Here is a 15,144-nt window from a genome sequence, read left to right on the forward strand (position 1 = left end):
CACACCGTTCAAGGTCAAGGTGGAGGGGGAAGACACTTCTGTCGAGTGTCAGATTCCCTCGCTGAGATCCTCTTTCGCTTCCATGGGCGTACGCGTTGTGATTAGGGCACCACACTGTTGAGCCAAGATTCAAGATTCAAGGTTCAAAAACTTTATTACTCAAGGATAAAGATTTTAGGCATCGCCCAGTCTTCCAATCTGTCCTTGTGACAACAATAACAATAACAACATTAACGATAACGACACAAAAATAATAATTTTGTTAACACTGCTACATCCACTGCTACTACAACGAAGAATGATCACCACCATCATCATTAACATCGTAAAAAGTAATAAAACGAACGCATTCATACATTCATATCTATACACACTCTCTCCACCCAACACACACACACACACACACACACACATATATATATATATATATACTTATGCACATACAGAGACATGACCGAAGTGAGAGCCTGTATTATCAATGGTTTCTCTCTGTTGCAATGGGAAACCATTTACAGCTTAGTCTTTTGTGAAGGACTGTTACTCTCAAACTAGGAGGCAAAACTGCACTGGCTCCTAGTGCTGTAGCCTTGGGGGGGGTGGGGGGGGGGGGGGGGCTTTTGGGAACCATCCCCAACGCCGACTGTCCTAAAACCCTCTTGGACGAGAGAGTTAAGGATGCAACTTGGGCAAGACACCTTCCCGCAATAATCAAATTCTAGCCCAGATAGTCGGGACAGCAGTTAAGCTCCTCTGCTGTTCTGATGGTCATTGTCGAACACGACTGACTATCGATAGATATACATACAGGCCACCACACCACACCACACCACACCACTTGCAGCAGGGGAAGGCCGCTTTTTAATTAAACAGCCGACGGTTGCTGCCGAGGGCCATGCTACTCCCACACGCAATTCATTGCTGTGGACAGTCAGGAAGTGAGCGAGGAATGAATATCAGAGCCGTGTGAAGGAAGGAAGGGGGAGGTAATAAAAAAAAAGGGGGGGGGGATGGAATGTAACATGTAAGCGCATCGTGTGTCATGGTAGTGGCTGTGGTTGGGTGAGGATTATTAATGTTACAGCTTGACGTAGTATGCACTGGAGTTATTGGTCATTTAGGCAGCCATACTCCGTTTTCTTGGAAGGGGGCGGGGGGGGGGGGGGGGGGGGGGTGCGGTATACGTAAAACAATCTGAAGCAAGCAGAAACTGACCTTTTATATAAATTTTCAGTGTGTGTGTGTGTGTGTGTGTGTATGTGTGTGTGTGTGTGTGTGTGTATTTGTGGAGGGCAGCTGTTATATACAATGTGTATGTTAAAATGCATGTATACAGTGTGTGTGTGTGTGTGTGTGTGTGTGTGTGTGTGTGTGTGTGTGTGTTTCTTCCTCATTTTTCCTTTGTCTCTCTATCTGTCTTTCTCTCTGTGTGTCATTGCCTCTGTCTCTGCGTGTCTGCTCTGTATCTGTCTGTCTGTCTCTCCTGCCCCTCTATCATTCCCTATCTCAATCCGTCTCTCTGTGTGTGTCCTTCTGGCTCTGTATCTGTCTCTTTCCGTCTGTCTCTCTGTCTGTAGAGAAATATATATCTGTGGTCTTTAGTTTTCGTTTCGATTTGTTTTTCTTCTACATTTGGTTTTCATATTTAGGATATGATGTTAACTTCAACAAGTTCTTCTTCTTCTTCTTCTTCTTCTTCTTCTTCTTCTTCTTCTTCTTCTTCTCTTCCTTCCTTCTGTCCTTCTTTCCTTTTGTTCTGTTTTCCATGCTGTTTTTCGAGGGCAGGGTGAAAGAAACTGGCCCTTTTACTCCTAATAAAACATTCGAGTTCTCTCTCTCTCTCTCTCTCTCTCTCTCACTCTGTGTGTGTGTGTGTGTGTGTGTGTGTGTGTGTGTGTGTGTGTGTGTGTGTGTGTGTGTGTGTGTGTCCAAGGCCTTAGAGTACGAAAAACAACAACAACAACGAAACCCCCCCCCCCAAAAAAAAACCCCGAAACAAATCAATGAATTTTCTTTCTTTCTTTAATTCAACCGTCTGGATTATTTCCTCTATCGTGTGTTTGTCACGTGCAGTGTTTGGGGCACTCGTTGTGCTGTCCTGTGTGGCTGTGACGTCAGCACGGGATGTGACGTCAAGGCAGCAACCACCAGAGGGGACAGGGGGGACTCCGCAACAGCACCACAGCCATCACCGACCTATCTGTCCGGACGGATGGGTTTGTATCCATTGTGTTTGCAGGGAGAGAGAGAGAGAGAGAGAGAGAGAGGAGGGGGAGGGAGAGAGACGGGAGAGAGAGAGGGGGAGAGAGGGGGAGAAAGAGAGAGGGGAGAGAGAAGGAGAGAGAGATGGGGGGGGAGAGAGAGGGATACAGAGAGAGAGGGGAGAGAGCGGGAGTGAGAGAGAGAGGGAGAGAGAGGGGGGAGAGGGTGAGAGAGGAGGGAGAGTGAGAGAGAGAGTGAGAGAGAGGGGGAGGGAGAGGAGGAGAGAGAGAGAGTGAGGGAGAGAGAGAGGGGAGGGAGAGGGGGAGAGAGTGAGAAAGAGAGAGAGGGGGAGGGAGGGAGAGAGTGAGAGAGCATGTGAGAGAGAGAGGGGGAGGGAGAGGGAGAGAGAGAGGGGGGGGAGGGAGGGGGAGAGAGTGAAAAAGGGAGAGGGTGATACACAGAGAGAGAGAGAGAGAGAGAAAGAGACGGGAGGGGAGAGGGGAGAGGGGAAAGAGAGTGATAGAGAGAGAGACAGATAGATTGAGAGAGGGGAGGGAGAGGGAGAGAGAGTGAGAAAGAGAGAGAGGGGGATACAGAGATAGAGGAGGGAGAGAGAGAGGGAGTAAGAGAGGTAGAGAGGGGGAGAGAAAGAAATTAAGAGAGAGAGAGAGAAAAGAGAGAGAGAGGGGGGCTGAGAGAGATAGATAGGGTTAGAGAGAGAAAGAGAGAGAGAAAGTGACAGAGAGAGAGTTGATCGAGTGTGGGAGAGAGAGAGGAGGGAGGAGAGGGAGAATGAGATAGAGAGAGAGAGAGGGAGAGACAGAGAGAGAGAGAAGAGGGAGAGAGAGAGAGAGAGGAAGACAGAGAGAGTGAGAAAGAGAGGGAGAGAGAGAAAGGGGGGAGAGAGAGAGGGGGAGAGAAAGAGATTAAGAGAGAGGGTGAAAGAGAGAGAGAGAGGGAGAGACAGAGAGAGAGAGAGGAGGGAGAGAGAGAGAGAGAAAGAGAGAGGAGAGAGAGAAAGAGGGTTAGAGAGAGACAGAGACAGAGAGACAGAGATTCAAAAAACTCAAGGATAAAGATTTTAGGCATTTCCTAGGCTTCCAATCTGTCCGTGTGACAACAATAACAACAATGATAAGACACAAGAGAGATAATGTCAGTATATACTACCACAACTACTGGTAAAAAAAAAGATAATGATAATAATCATCATCATCATTGCAAGTAATAAAGGGAACACACACACACACACACACACACACACACACACACACACACACACACACACACGCACAGATCACCCCCTCAACGCTTCCTCCTCCGCCTCCTCCTCCTCATCATCCTCATCATCAGCATCGTTTTCTCCTCCTCCTCCTCCTCATCGTTTTCTCCTCTTCCTCCTCCTCGTTTTCTCCTCCTCCTCATCGTTTTCTCCTCCTCCTCCTCCTCGTTTTCTCCTCCTCCTCATCGTTTTCTCTTCCTCCTCCTCCTCCTCCTCGTTTTCTCCTCCTCCTCATCGTTTTCTCCTCCACATCATCATCGTTTTCTCCTCCTCCTCCTCCTCGTTTTCTCCTCCTCCTCCTCCTCATCGTTTTCTCCTCCACATCATCATCGTTTTCTCTTCCTCCTCCTCCTCCTCCTCGTTTTCTCCTCCTCCTCCTCCTCATCGTTTACTCCTCCTCCTCCTCCTCCTCATCATCATCATCATCGTTTTCTCCTCCTCCTCCTCATCGTTTTCTCCTCCTCCTCCTCCTCGTTTTCTCCTTCTCCTCCTCCTCCTCGTTTTCTCCTTCTCCTCCTCCTCATCGTTTTCTCCTCCTCCTCCTTCTCATCATCATCGGTTTCTCCTCCTCCTCCTTCTCATCATCATCGTTTTCTCCTCCTCCTCCTCCTCCTCATCGTTTTCTCCTTCTCCTCCTTCTCATCATCATCGTTTTCTCCTCCTCCTCCTCATCGTTTTCTCCTCCTCCTCCTTCTCATCATCATCGTTTTCTCCTCCTCCTCCTCCTCATCATCATCATCGTTTTCTCCTCCTCCTCCTCATCATCATCATTTTCTCCTTCTCCTCCTCCTCCTCCTCGTTTTCTCCTCCTCCTCCTCTTCCTCTTCTTCTGACCTTCGTCATCACAACGTGACAGGTGCGGGGGTCCACGGGGGGGCAGTCCTTCAAGGACAAGGACGCGGGGCTGTGCCTGTACCTGTCCCCGCAGAGCCTGACGTGGAGCCAGGCCCGAGGCGCGTGCCGGGCACGTGACGGCGTTCTGCTCTCCCTGGACTCCGTGCTGAGCGTGGAGGACCGCCTCTTCCCCCAGTACCTCAAGGACAAAGGTGGGACATGCTGTACACACACACATATGTACATATATATATATATATACACTCAAGAAGAGAGAAGAAGAAGAAGAAGAAGAAGAAGAAGAAGATGGAGGACCGCCTCTTCCCCCAGTACCTCAAGGACAAAGGTGGGACATGCTGTACCCACACACACATGTACATATATATATATACACTCAAAGAAGAAGAAGAAGAAGAAGAAGAAGAAGAAGAAGAAGAAGAAGAAGAAGAAGAAGAAGAAGAAGAAGAAGAAGAAGAAGAAGAAGAAGAAGAGGAGGAGGAGGAGGAGGAGGAGGAGGAGGAGGAGGAGGAGGATAAAAAGAAGAAGGAGGAGGAGGAGGAGAAGAAGAAGGAGGAGGAAGAGAAAAAGAAGAAGGAGGAGGAGGAGGAGGAGGGGGAAAAGAAGAAGAGGAGGAGGGGGAAAAGAAGAAGAAGAAGAAGAAGGAGGAGGAGAAGAAGGAGGAGGAGGAGGAGGAGGGGGAAAAGAAGAAGAAGGAGAAGAAGAATGAAGAGGAGCGGGAGGGGTTGGAAGAGGAGAAGGAGAAGAAGAGGAAGAAGAGGAGGAGGAGGAGATTATAATGATGATTATAATGATGATGGTGATGATGATGATTATAATGATAATGGTGAGAAGAAGAAGAAGATGATGATGATATTATGATGCTGATGCCGAGAAGTGATGATGATACTGAAGATGATATGATGATGATGATGATGAGATGTGATGATGATGATGATGATGATGATGATGATGATGCTGAGATGTGATGATGATGATGATGATGATGATGATGATGATGGTGATGACGATGATGATGAGTGCTGCTCTCAACCTAAAGACATTCTTTACAGTTTAGTGCTACTCCCAATCTCTCAATCTCAGCGGGAGACAAACCACTCATCAAAAGACGTATCGAATCTCACCGCGAAGAGTCGAATAAAATAAATTTAAAAAAAACAACAACAAAAAAACATGAAGGAACCAAAAACAGACGAAGAAGTATATTACAATAAGAAATCAGACACAAACAAGAAGAAAAATTAACGCAATCGCAGCTGATAAAAAAACCGGACTTTTTTTGTTTTTTTGTTTTTTTTTGTTTTTTGGCACCTATCAGAAAGGGATGCTAGGGAAATCAAAATACTTGACATGGCATGAGTGGACTGGCCGGTCAGATCAGCTGCATCAGAAGCCAAGCATTACTACCATGGGAACCATCAAATGGCGCTGAGCATGGAATCCTATCCTGTACTTGGGTTTACAAAGAGATGTTCTTCGCAAATGGTTGACTGAGTTATCCATAGATCTGAACGACCTGATTGCAGAGGAAAATAAATACAGATAAATAAAACCCTTCGTGCGGAATTTGCAATGATGATGTTTCAACGAGAGCAAATAATTATAACCTTCAATGAAGGGGCCCTACAATAATAATAATAATATTGATGACGATGATAATGATGAAAATAGTCATAATGATAATGATAATAGCAATATAACCTTCAATGAAGGGACCCTATAATGATAATGATAACAATTATAGTAATAATAATAATAATACTAATGATAATGATGATGATGATGATGATAATAATAATAATAATAATAATAATAATAATAATAATAACTTTACAAATCGGAGATGCTTGAAATTTAAAGAAAGAGAGAGAGAGAGAGAGAGAGAGAGAGAGAGAGAGAGAGAGAGAATCAGAATCAGAATTTTATTCAGTAAGGTCAAAGCCCCATTTGAAGGGGTTGTGAACTATAATAAGTACACCATATTTTGCAACAAAAAGAAATCGCAAAATATAAATATATGCAAATCTTATCTCCCATATGCGCACACACACACACTCGAGTTATGAGGAAATTTCAAAAACAACAACAACGACAACAACAAAAGAGAGACAGAGAGAGAGAGAGAGACAGACAGACAGACAGAGAGAGAGAGAGAGAGAGAGAGAGAGAGAGAGAGAGATGACTCAATGGTTGTACGGACTGAACAGTCTGTGGTGAAGATGAATGAGGACCACCTCAAGGTTCATGGCGTGACACTTTGACACCACTCACAAAGGAAGAAATGCGTGAGACACGAGTGACCTACTTTTCACAGAGTGAAAGAAAGAACAAACAAAAGAAGAAAGAGAGACCCCCTTCTCTCTCTCTCTCCCTCTCTCTCTCCCCCCCCCTCTCTCTCCCCCTCTCTCTCCCTCTTTCTCTCTCCCGCTCCCTGTCTCTCTCCCTCTCCTTCTCTCCCTCTCTCTCTCCCTCTCTCTCCCTCTCCCCCCTCTCTCTCCCCCTCTTTCTCTCCCTCTCTCTCTCTCACGTTCCCTGTCTCTCTCTCCCTCTCTCCCCCCTCTCCCCCTCTCTCTCTTCCCCCCTCTCTCTCCCCCCCTCTCTCTCTTTGTGCCTGTCTTGTTAAAAACATGGCTGTGTGTGTGTGTGTGTGTGTGTGTGTGTGTGTGTGTGTGTGTGTGTGTGTGTGTTGTGTGACCTTTCCGGTCTGGAATGTCTTGCTTTGTTTTCTGCTCATTTTCCATCCGCTTGACAAAGACAAAGACAAAGACGTTTTATGAAAGCATGAGGGAACCTTCGCATGAAGTTTTAGTGTTGGAAAAGTGTCGCTTGTTGAGAATGTTTTTCAAACGTGATAGTCACGGCTGTTGTGTCAACAGATTCACTTGTCGTTGTTTTTTCCACATACTGTTGATGGAGTGATGGCCAAGAGGTAACGCGACCGCTTAGGAAGCGAGAGAATCTGAGCGCGCTGGTTCGAATCACGCCTCAGCCGCCGATATTTTCTCCCCCTCCACTAGACCTTGAATGGAGGTCTGGACGCTAGTCATTCGGATGAGACGATAAACCGAGGTCCCGTGTGCAATATGCACTTAGCGCACGTAAAAGAACCCACGGCAACAAAATGGTTGTTCCTGGCAAAATTCTGAAGAAAAATCCACTTCGATAGAAAAAAGAAATAATAAAAAAACAACAACAAAAACTGCACGCATGAAAAAATACAAAAAAAAATGGGTGGCGCTGTAGTGTGGCGACGTGCTCTCCCTGGGGAGAGCAGCCCGACTTTCACACAGAGAAATCTGTTGTGATAAAAAGAAATACAAATACAAATGCAAATACACTGACCTAACACACAGGACATCGTGACAGAGTCAGGAAAGGTAACAGCAAAGGCAAGGTTCACACACACACACACACACACACACACACACAGGACCACTAGGTAACTTGACCAGTTTTCTTTCCGGGCGCAGGATGAACTGTTGCTGAGTTTCAGTTTCAGTTTCAGTTTCTTCAGGAAGCGTCACTGCGTTCGGACAAAATCCATATACGCTACACCACATCTGCTAGGCATATGCCAGCATAACCCAACGCGCTTAGTCAGGCCTTGAGTGTATGCATATTATACGTATTTGTATTTCTATTCCTTTTTATCACAACAGATTTCTCTGTGTGAAATTCGGGCTGCTCTCCCTAGGGAAAGCGCGTCGCTTCACTACAGCGCCACCCATTTTTTTGTATTTTTTCATGCGTGCAGTTTTATTTGTTTTTCTTATCGAAGTGGATTTTTCTACAGAATTTTGCCAGGAACAACCCTTTTGTTGCCGTGGGTTCTTTTACGTGCGCTAAGTGCATGCTGCACACGGGACCTCGGTTTATCGTCTCATCCGAATGACTAGCGTCCAGACCACCACTCAAGGTCTAGTGGAGGGGGAGAAAATATCGGCGGCTGAGCCGTGATTCGAACCAGCGCCCTCAGATTCTCTCGCTTCCGAGGCGGACACGTTACCTCTAGGCCATCACTCCACTCCACGCGTACCTATCACAGTGGGATTTCGTGTGCAGAATTTTGCCCAAGGGCAACACTCTCGTTGCCACGGGTTCTTATTCAATGCGCCAAGTGCATTGCATGCTGTACACACGGGACCTCGGTTTTTATCGTCTCATCCGAATGACCAGGTGCTTAGTTTGGTTTTCCAGTCCAATTTGGGAGAGCGGGATTCGAACCCACACCTTCACAGATTTACTTTGTATCGGCAGACGAGCTCGAGTGTCTTCAGTATTCTGTCTGCCAGCTTCCTCGCTTAACAAAGGGTCTGCTGCTTCATATAGCGTTAGTTTTGGTGGAAGGTGGCAGAATGGTTAAGACGCTCAGCTGCCAATATATAGAGTGACCGTGAGGGTGTGGGTTCGAATCCCGCTCTCACCCTTCTCTCCCCCCCCCCCCAACCCCCCAAGTTTGACTGCAAAATCAAACTAAGCATCTGGTCTTTCGGATGGGACGATAAACCGAAGTCCCATGTGCAGCACGCACTTAGCGCACTGAAAAAGAACCCATGGCAACGAGGGTGTTGGCCTCTTGCAAAATTTGATTAAAAAAAAAATCCATTCTGATAAGTACACAAATATATTATTAGCATTCACTTAATGCCTGGCTAAGCGAGTTGGGGTTATGCTGATGGTCAGGCATCCTGCCTAGCAGATGTGGTGTAGCGTATATGGATTTGTCCGAACGCAGTGACGCCTCCTTGAGAAACCGAAACTGAAACTGAAACTTTGATGTGGCGCGTGCCGTGTGGCAGGGGTGGGCGAGGTGTGGACAGGCATGCACAAGGATGGGGGACGTCAGATCTGGGACGAACCCGGAAAGGACATGGTCAGAGCTTACAGAGGGTAGGAGGCGTCTTTCTTTTTTCTTTTTTCTTTATTATTCTTTGTGTGTCGTATTGTGTTGTGTTTGTGTTGTGTTGCGCTGCGTTGCGTTGTGTTGTGTCGTGTCGTGTCGTGTCGTGTCGTGTTGCGTTGCGTTCCGTTGTATTGTGTCGTGTCGTGTCGTGTCGTGTCGTGTTGTGTCGTGTCGTGTTGTGTTGTGTTGTGTTGCGTTGTATTGTGTCGTGTCGTGTCGTGTCGTGTTGTGTCGTGTCGTGTTGCGTTGTATTGTGTCGTGTCGTGTTGTGTTGCGTTGCGTTGCGTTGCGTTGCGTTGTATTGTGTCGTGTCGTGTTGTGTTGTGTTGCGTTGCGTTGTGTTGTGTCGTGTCGTGTCGTGTCGTGTTGCGTTGTGTTGTGTTGCGTTGTATTGTGTCGTGTCGTGTCGTGTCGTGTTGCGTTGCGCTGTGTTGTGTCGTGTTGTGTTGCATTATATTGTGTTGTTGTGTGATCTGTTGAGTTCAGTTGTGCTGTGTTGTGCAAAGTGTTGTATAACACACCGTCGTTTCGTGTCGTGTCGTGTCGTGTCGTGTTGCATTGTGTCGTGTCGTGTCGTGTCGTGCCGTGTCGTCTTGTGTTGTGTTGCATTGCATTGTGTTGTGTCGTGTCGGGGACGTATTTTGTCGTATTATATTGCATCGTATTGTATCTTATCATATCAAATCGTATATTGTATTGCATTGTATTGTATCTTATCATAACGTATGGTATCTTATCGTATCGTATTGTATTGTATTGTATTGTATTGTATCTTATAATGTCTTATCGTATCGTATCGTATCGCACCGTATAGTATAGTATAGTATAGTTTTGTATTGTATTGTATTGTACTGCGTTATTTCTTCACTCTGTATCGTATCGTTTCTTCAGATCACTATTTCAGCTGTCAATGTCTGCCTTCTGTGTGTGTGTCTGTTGTTTTCTGCGTTTAGGGGGCGGTGTGTGTGTGTGTGTGAGTGTGTGTGTGTGTGTGTGTGTGTGTGTGTGTGTGCGCGCGCGCGCATTTGTGTGTCTCTACATTGCACCTGTGTCACAGCATGCAATTATGCACTAACATTCCTGTCAGAATCAGAATCAAAATAATCTTATCATCCCAGTAACAGAAACTTGAGTGAATGTGTTGTCAACTTGCCAAACACAAGCCTGTCCCTGTCACTCCCCAGCTCTCAACGTGCCCTGGGGGAAGCCAGGCGAGGGTGGACCTGGGACGCCAGCACCTTCAGCGACGCCAGACTTACCTGCGGAGTCTACACCTACTCCTCCGACCAGCCCCACCCCCCAACGCAGCACCAACGGCAGCGGAGGGACGCCGACACTCCCAGCCCTGCGGCCGTGCCGAAAGGCTCCAGCGACTCCCCGGGTAGAGAGGGCCCTGCCCACACGGACCGCAAAGGGTTCTCCGGAGGAGGCGGCATGGACGCCTTCAAGTCCTTCCTCTCCGACCAGGGCATGAAGAGCTTCGCCGACAAGATGAGCGACGCCCCAGCCGATAAGAGCCCCCCACCCACCCAACCCTTGGCGAAGACCAAGACGGCCGCTCCGCCCGGAAAGAAGAGCTCTACCCACACACCTACTCACACCACTACTACCGGCAAGGCCAACAACAAGCCCCCGTCGGGGAAATCAAAAGACACACCCTCGTCTGACAGCAACAACAAGAAGAACGACCCCCCTTCGGACAAGAGTGTCTCCGGAGCCAAAGACAAGGACAAGAACGACCACCCCTCCGATGACAAGAGCGGGACGGACAGCAAGTCCGGCAACAGCACGGCGGACCACGCCTCGTCCGATGAGGAGGACAACCACGAGCTGACCAAGCGGTCCACTCCCTCCGGGCACGGCGTGGTGACCACAGCCAACCCCGGGGACCTCCTCGTCCTCAGCAACAACAACGCCACCAACGCCACACAGCAGACCGCAGGCGTCACGCCCCCCACCACCTCCACAAACCTCACTGCCGACAACACAAACACCAACACCAACGTGTCGGGGTCGGCCAGTGAAGACGTTTCTTCCTCCTCCTCCTCCTCCCAGAAGAACGACACGTCCTCGGCCGCTGGTCTCTTTGACCAGGACGCGGGCTTCAGCAAAGAGATCCTCGACTTCTTCAATACAGATTCCAAAGGCGCGGCGGCCGGCGTCGGAGCTCAGCCGGCCACCGATCCCAAGACAGACACCGCCTCTGGAAGCTCCCCTCCTCAGGACACCCCTCCTTCTCCTCCCTTGTCTGGGGAAAAGACACCGCCTCGTCTGTCGCCCCAAGACTTCTTTCACCGGTTCACCAAGAAAGTGACAGGAGGGGGGACGGGCGGGAGTTCCAGCAACGACACACAGACCCCCACTCAACAGGCGGCAGCGCAGCCAGGCTCCGCCCAGGATGCTACGCTCTTTGACCAGCCCCACGCCGCGCCGACCGCCAGGGACAACGCCCAGCAGACTGGCAGCCACGTGGCTTCGGGTTCCAGGACCGGCAACACATCTACAACAGTGGCAGGCGGTGTGCCTGCAGACCAGGACCCTACCCCACCAATGTCGGCCCCCCGGTCAGGGGGCAATGCTATGTCTTGGACCGACGACGTCCAGCCCCACGGCCAGCTCTTCGGCAGCGTGGCGACACAGGACGGCGGCGGTGGAACGACGACGACCACCACCACCCCACCATCCACAACCCAGGCTTCTTCCTCAGAGGAGGAGGTCACCGACTCCTCTCAGACCTCCCAGGAAGCAACGACGACGACGACTTCCGTGCCTCCCAGTAATGACCCTGGCCTGTTTTCTGACTCCGCCCCTGGAAGCTCCCACTCCAACACTTTCCAACAGCATTTCGGCCCCTCCTCCTCCCCCTCCTCCTCCTCCAACTCCTCCTCCTCCTCCTCCTCCTCCAACTCCTCCTCCACTTCTGCAGACGGCTCACCCACTACGACAGCAGCAGGTGTTCAGATCAGTGACGACTTATTCCGGACCAAAGAGTTTGTCACCTTGCCCCCAGAACCCTACATCGCTGCCCCAGTCACAGACAGCGACAGCCAAGAAGTCACCCCTTCACCCTCTCCAGACAGCCAAGAAGTCACCCCTTCATCACCACCAGACAGCCAAGAAGTCACCCCTTCTTCACCACCACCAGACAGCCAAGAAGTCACCGCACCACAGAACAGCCGAGAAGACCTGGCGAGCAGTAAGAAAGAAAACCCATCACAGCAAACGGACACCAGCAAGGAACTCACCCCCTCCACCACCACCACCACCACGCCCTCAACCCCCCCAACACAATCAGCAGACAGCAGCAGCGAGGAGCAGACAACACCTTCTGGAACCACGGCCAGCACGAGTCGCCATGGCCACGGTACCACGCGCATGAGAGAGTCCTCAGAGGAGCTGAACCACGTGACCAGCACGAGCACGACACGGACTGTGTCTCACGTGACCAGTGCTAGGGAGGTGAGAGAGAGATTGCTGTTTGTGTTCAAGGTCGTGTTTAAAAAAAAACATGTATTCATGTTGCTAAAACCCTCTTGGTTGAGAGAGTGGGGATGTGGAGTGATGGCCAAGAGGTAACGCGTCCGCCTAGGAAGCGAGAGAATCTGAGCGCGCTGGTTCGAATCACGGCTCAGCCGCCGATAGTTTCTCCCCCTCCACTCGACCTTGAGTGGTGGTCTGGGCGCTTAGTCATTCGGACGAGACGATAAACCGAGGTCCCGTGTGTAGCATGCACTTAGCGCACGTAAAAGAACCCACGGCAACAAAAGGGTTGTTCCTGGCAAAATTCTGTAGACAAATCCATTTCGATATGAAAAATAAATAAAACTGCACGCAGGGGAAAAAAAATGGGTGGTGCTGATTCATTACGGCTGTTCGTTTTCAGACACGTTTAGACAGATTCTTCTGAATAGCTCGACACTTTAACTTTTGTCGCAATACTTTCGTGACATGTATAGACAGACAAAGGGAGAGAAGAAGAGAGTGAGCGAAAGTGACGTCCCTGTCCGTACATTTACTCTGTTGTTGTTGTTGTTGTTGTGTGTGTGTGTGTGTGTGTGTTTAATCGTCAAATATCATGAACGATGAAGAAACGTTAGAATAAAAGTAATTAATTTATTTTTTCCATCTTTGTATATCATATGTATGTTTTTCATTTACAATGACTCAGTGGTTTATCAACTTAAGCTGTGAAAAACCCCCCAAAAAACATGAATCGCACGAATAAGAAAGCACCTTTTATTATGAGTGGTGCCTCCCACGATTTCTCGCAATTGAGAAACACTTTCTCGCAATCCCACGATTTCTCTTATTTCTTCTCGATGCCCCCCCCACCCGCCCCCCCAACCCCCTGCCCCCCAACCCCACCCCCATCCCCTCCCACGATATCTCTCAAAATGAATGAAATCGCGGCACTAGTTGCGAGAGAAATCGTGGGCTTGCACGGTCCTTAGCTCACTCAGTACGGCCAGTCCTCTCTTCTCCTCTACACAGACCCCTCGGATGTCCAGTGGGTGTCTCAATGACCCAACCTTTAGCTTTTGTCGTCAGAATTGTGGTATTCTTTGTCAACATTCACCTCTTCAGTATAAGAGCCTTCCGCTTGCAATATTTTGATGATGGTAACTGGGGTGAAACGCTGTTAACGTCGTCTCTTTCGCCGTTCGTATGAAGAGAGTTTTTAAGCTGTGAAAAAAAAACATGAATCGCACGAATAAGAAAGTACCTTTTGTTATGAGTGGTGCCTACCACGATTTCTCGCAATTGAGAAACACTTTCTCGCAATCCTCATTTCTTCTTGATTCCCCCCCCCCATTCCCCCCCCCAATTATCTGTGTGGGTGGGCAGGGCACGACGCTGGCCCATCTCCTGGATTCCATGACCCCTCGACCCGACCACGTGCTGCCCTCTGCCGGCCACAGCTGGATGACGTTGCAGCAGTGTCAGCAACGTCATCAGTTTGTGTGTGCTGCCAAGCCCGTGCACGACTTCACAATGTGTGAGCGGGGATTGTGATTTTTGTTGTTGTTATTGTTGTTGTTGTGGCTAGTGTTGTTTTTTGTTTGTTTGTTTGTTTTGTTTTGTTGCTGTTGTTGTTGTTTTTAGTAGTATAAGATGATATAAGGTGAGAAAAGGTGAGAAAAAGTAAGATGAGATGACGGAAAAGGAGAGACAAGACGAGACGACACGAGACGAAAGAAATCACATTTCACGTCACCAACGCCATCCCGATGAACTCAACAGTGACGTACTCCTTAGATTTTCTTTTCTTTTTCTTTTTTTTACATACTTTTGTATTTAAAATTTTAATTATAAAAGACATGGATACATAGAGTAATTGTGAAAAAAAGGACCGAAAGATTGAAAAGAAAAAGAATGAAGAAAAGTGAACAGAAATGGAATAGAATATGTCTTCATTACCAAGTGTACCGGGGTCACAAGGAATATTGGAGGGGTGGGGGGAGGGGGGGGGGGGGGTGGGGGATAGTACATAACAAGGTACGAACATCAATCGAAAATCATACACAAACACAGATACAGTAGAAATTAGGATACAAACAAGTGCATATCAAAATAAAAACGTGTGCATACTCACACATGCACACACTGCACACACACACACTCTCTCTCTTTCTCTCTCTCTCTCTCTCTCTCACACACACACACACACACACGTTTGAACAGAAGCCGCATATTACATGTAGATGGGGCTGATGACTAGATCTTCAGGTAGATGGTTGTTGAAAATATAGCAACAGAGATACTGTTCAATCTACATTTGATTAAGAAAACAGGACAAAACCAGGGAACAAGAAACAGACAGCAGACAAAAAGGACGGAATGTTGGCAAACGTGGTGTGTGTCCATCGAGATCGATGATGACCATCGTGGTCATCCAGCTGGGGGATGG

The 15,144-nt window shown here is 48.4% G+C and overlaps 1 protein-coding gene across 2 annotated transcripts in view; it reads left to right on the forward strand.

The window, feature by feature from the left end:
- LOC143284851 (uncharacterized) overlaps positions 1 to 15,144 on the forward strand; it is a 73,800-nt gene that overhangs the window by 20,610 nt on the left and 38,046 nt on the right. For both annotated transcript variants that reach the window (XM_076591952.1, XM_076591953.1), the window contains exons 3-7: positions 2,071 to 2,213; positions 4,338 to 4,527; positions 9,133 to 9,223; positions 10,421 to 12,695; positions 14,082 to 14,232. In XM_076591952.1, the coding sequence (XP_076448067.1) occupies positions 2,071 to 2,213; positions 4,338 to 4,527; positions 9,133 to 9,223; positions 10,421 to 12,695; positions 14,082 to 14,232 (2,850 nt within the window). The remainder of the gene's footprint in view (positions 1 to 2,070; positions 2,214 to 4,337; positions 4,528 to 9,132; positions 9,224 to 10,420; positions 12,696 to 14,081; positions 14,233 to 15,144) is intronic.

This window comes from Babylonia areolata, chromosome 8 (genome assembly GCF_041734735.1).
Source record: "Babylonia areolata isolate BAREFJ2019XMU chromosome 8, ASM4173473v1, whole genome shotgun sequence".
NCBI lineage: Eukaryota > Metazoa > Mollusca > Gastropoda > Neogastropoda > Buccinidae > Babylonia > Babylonia areolata.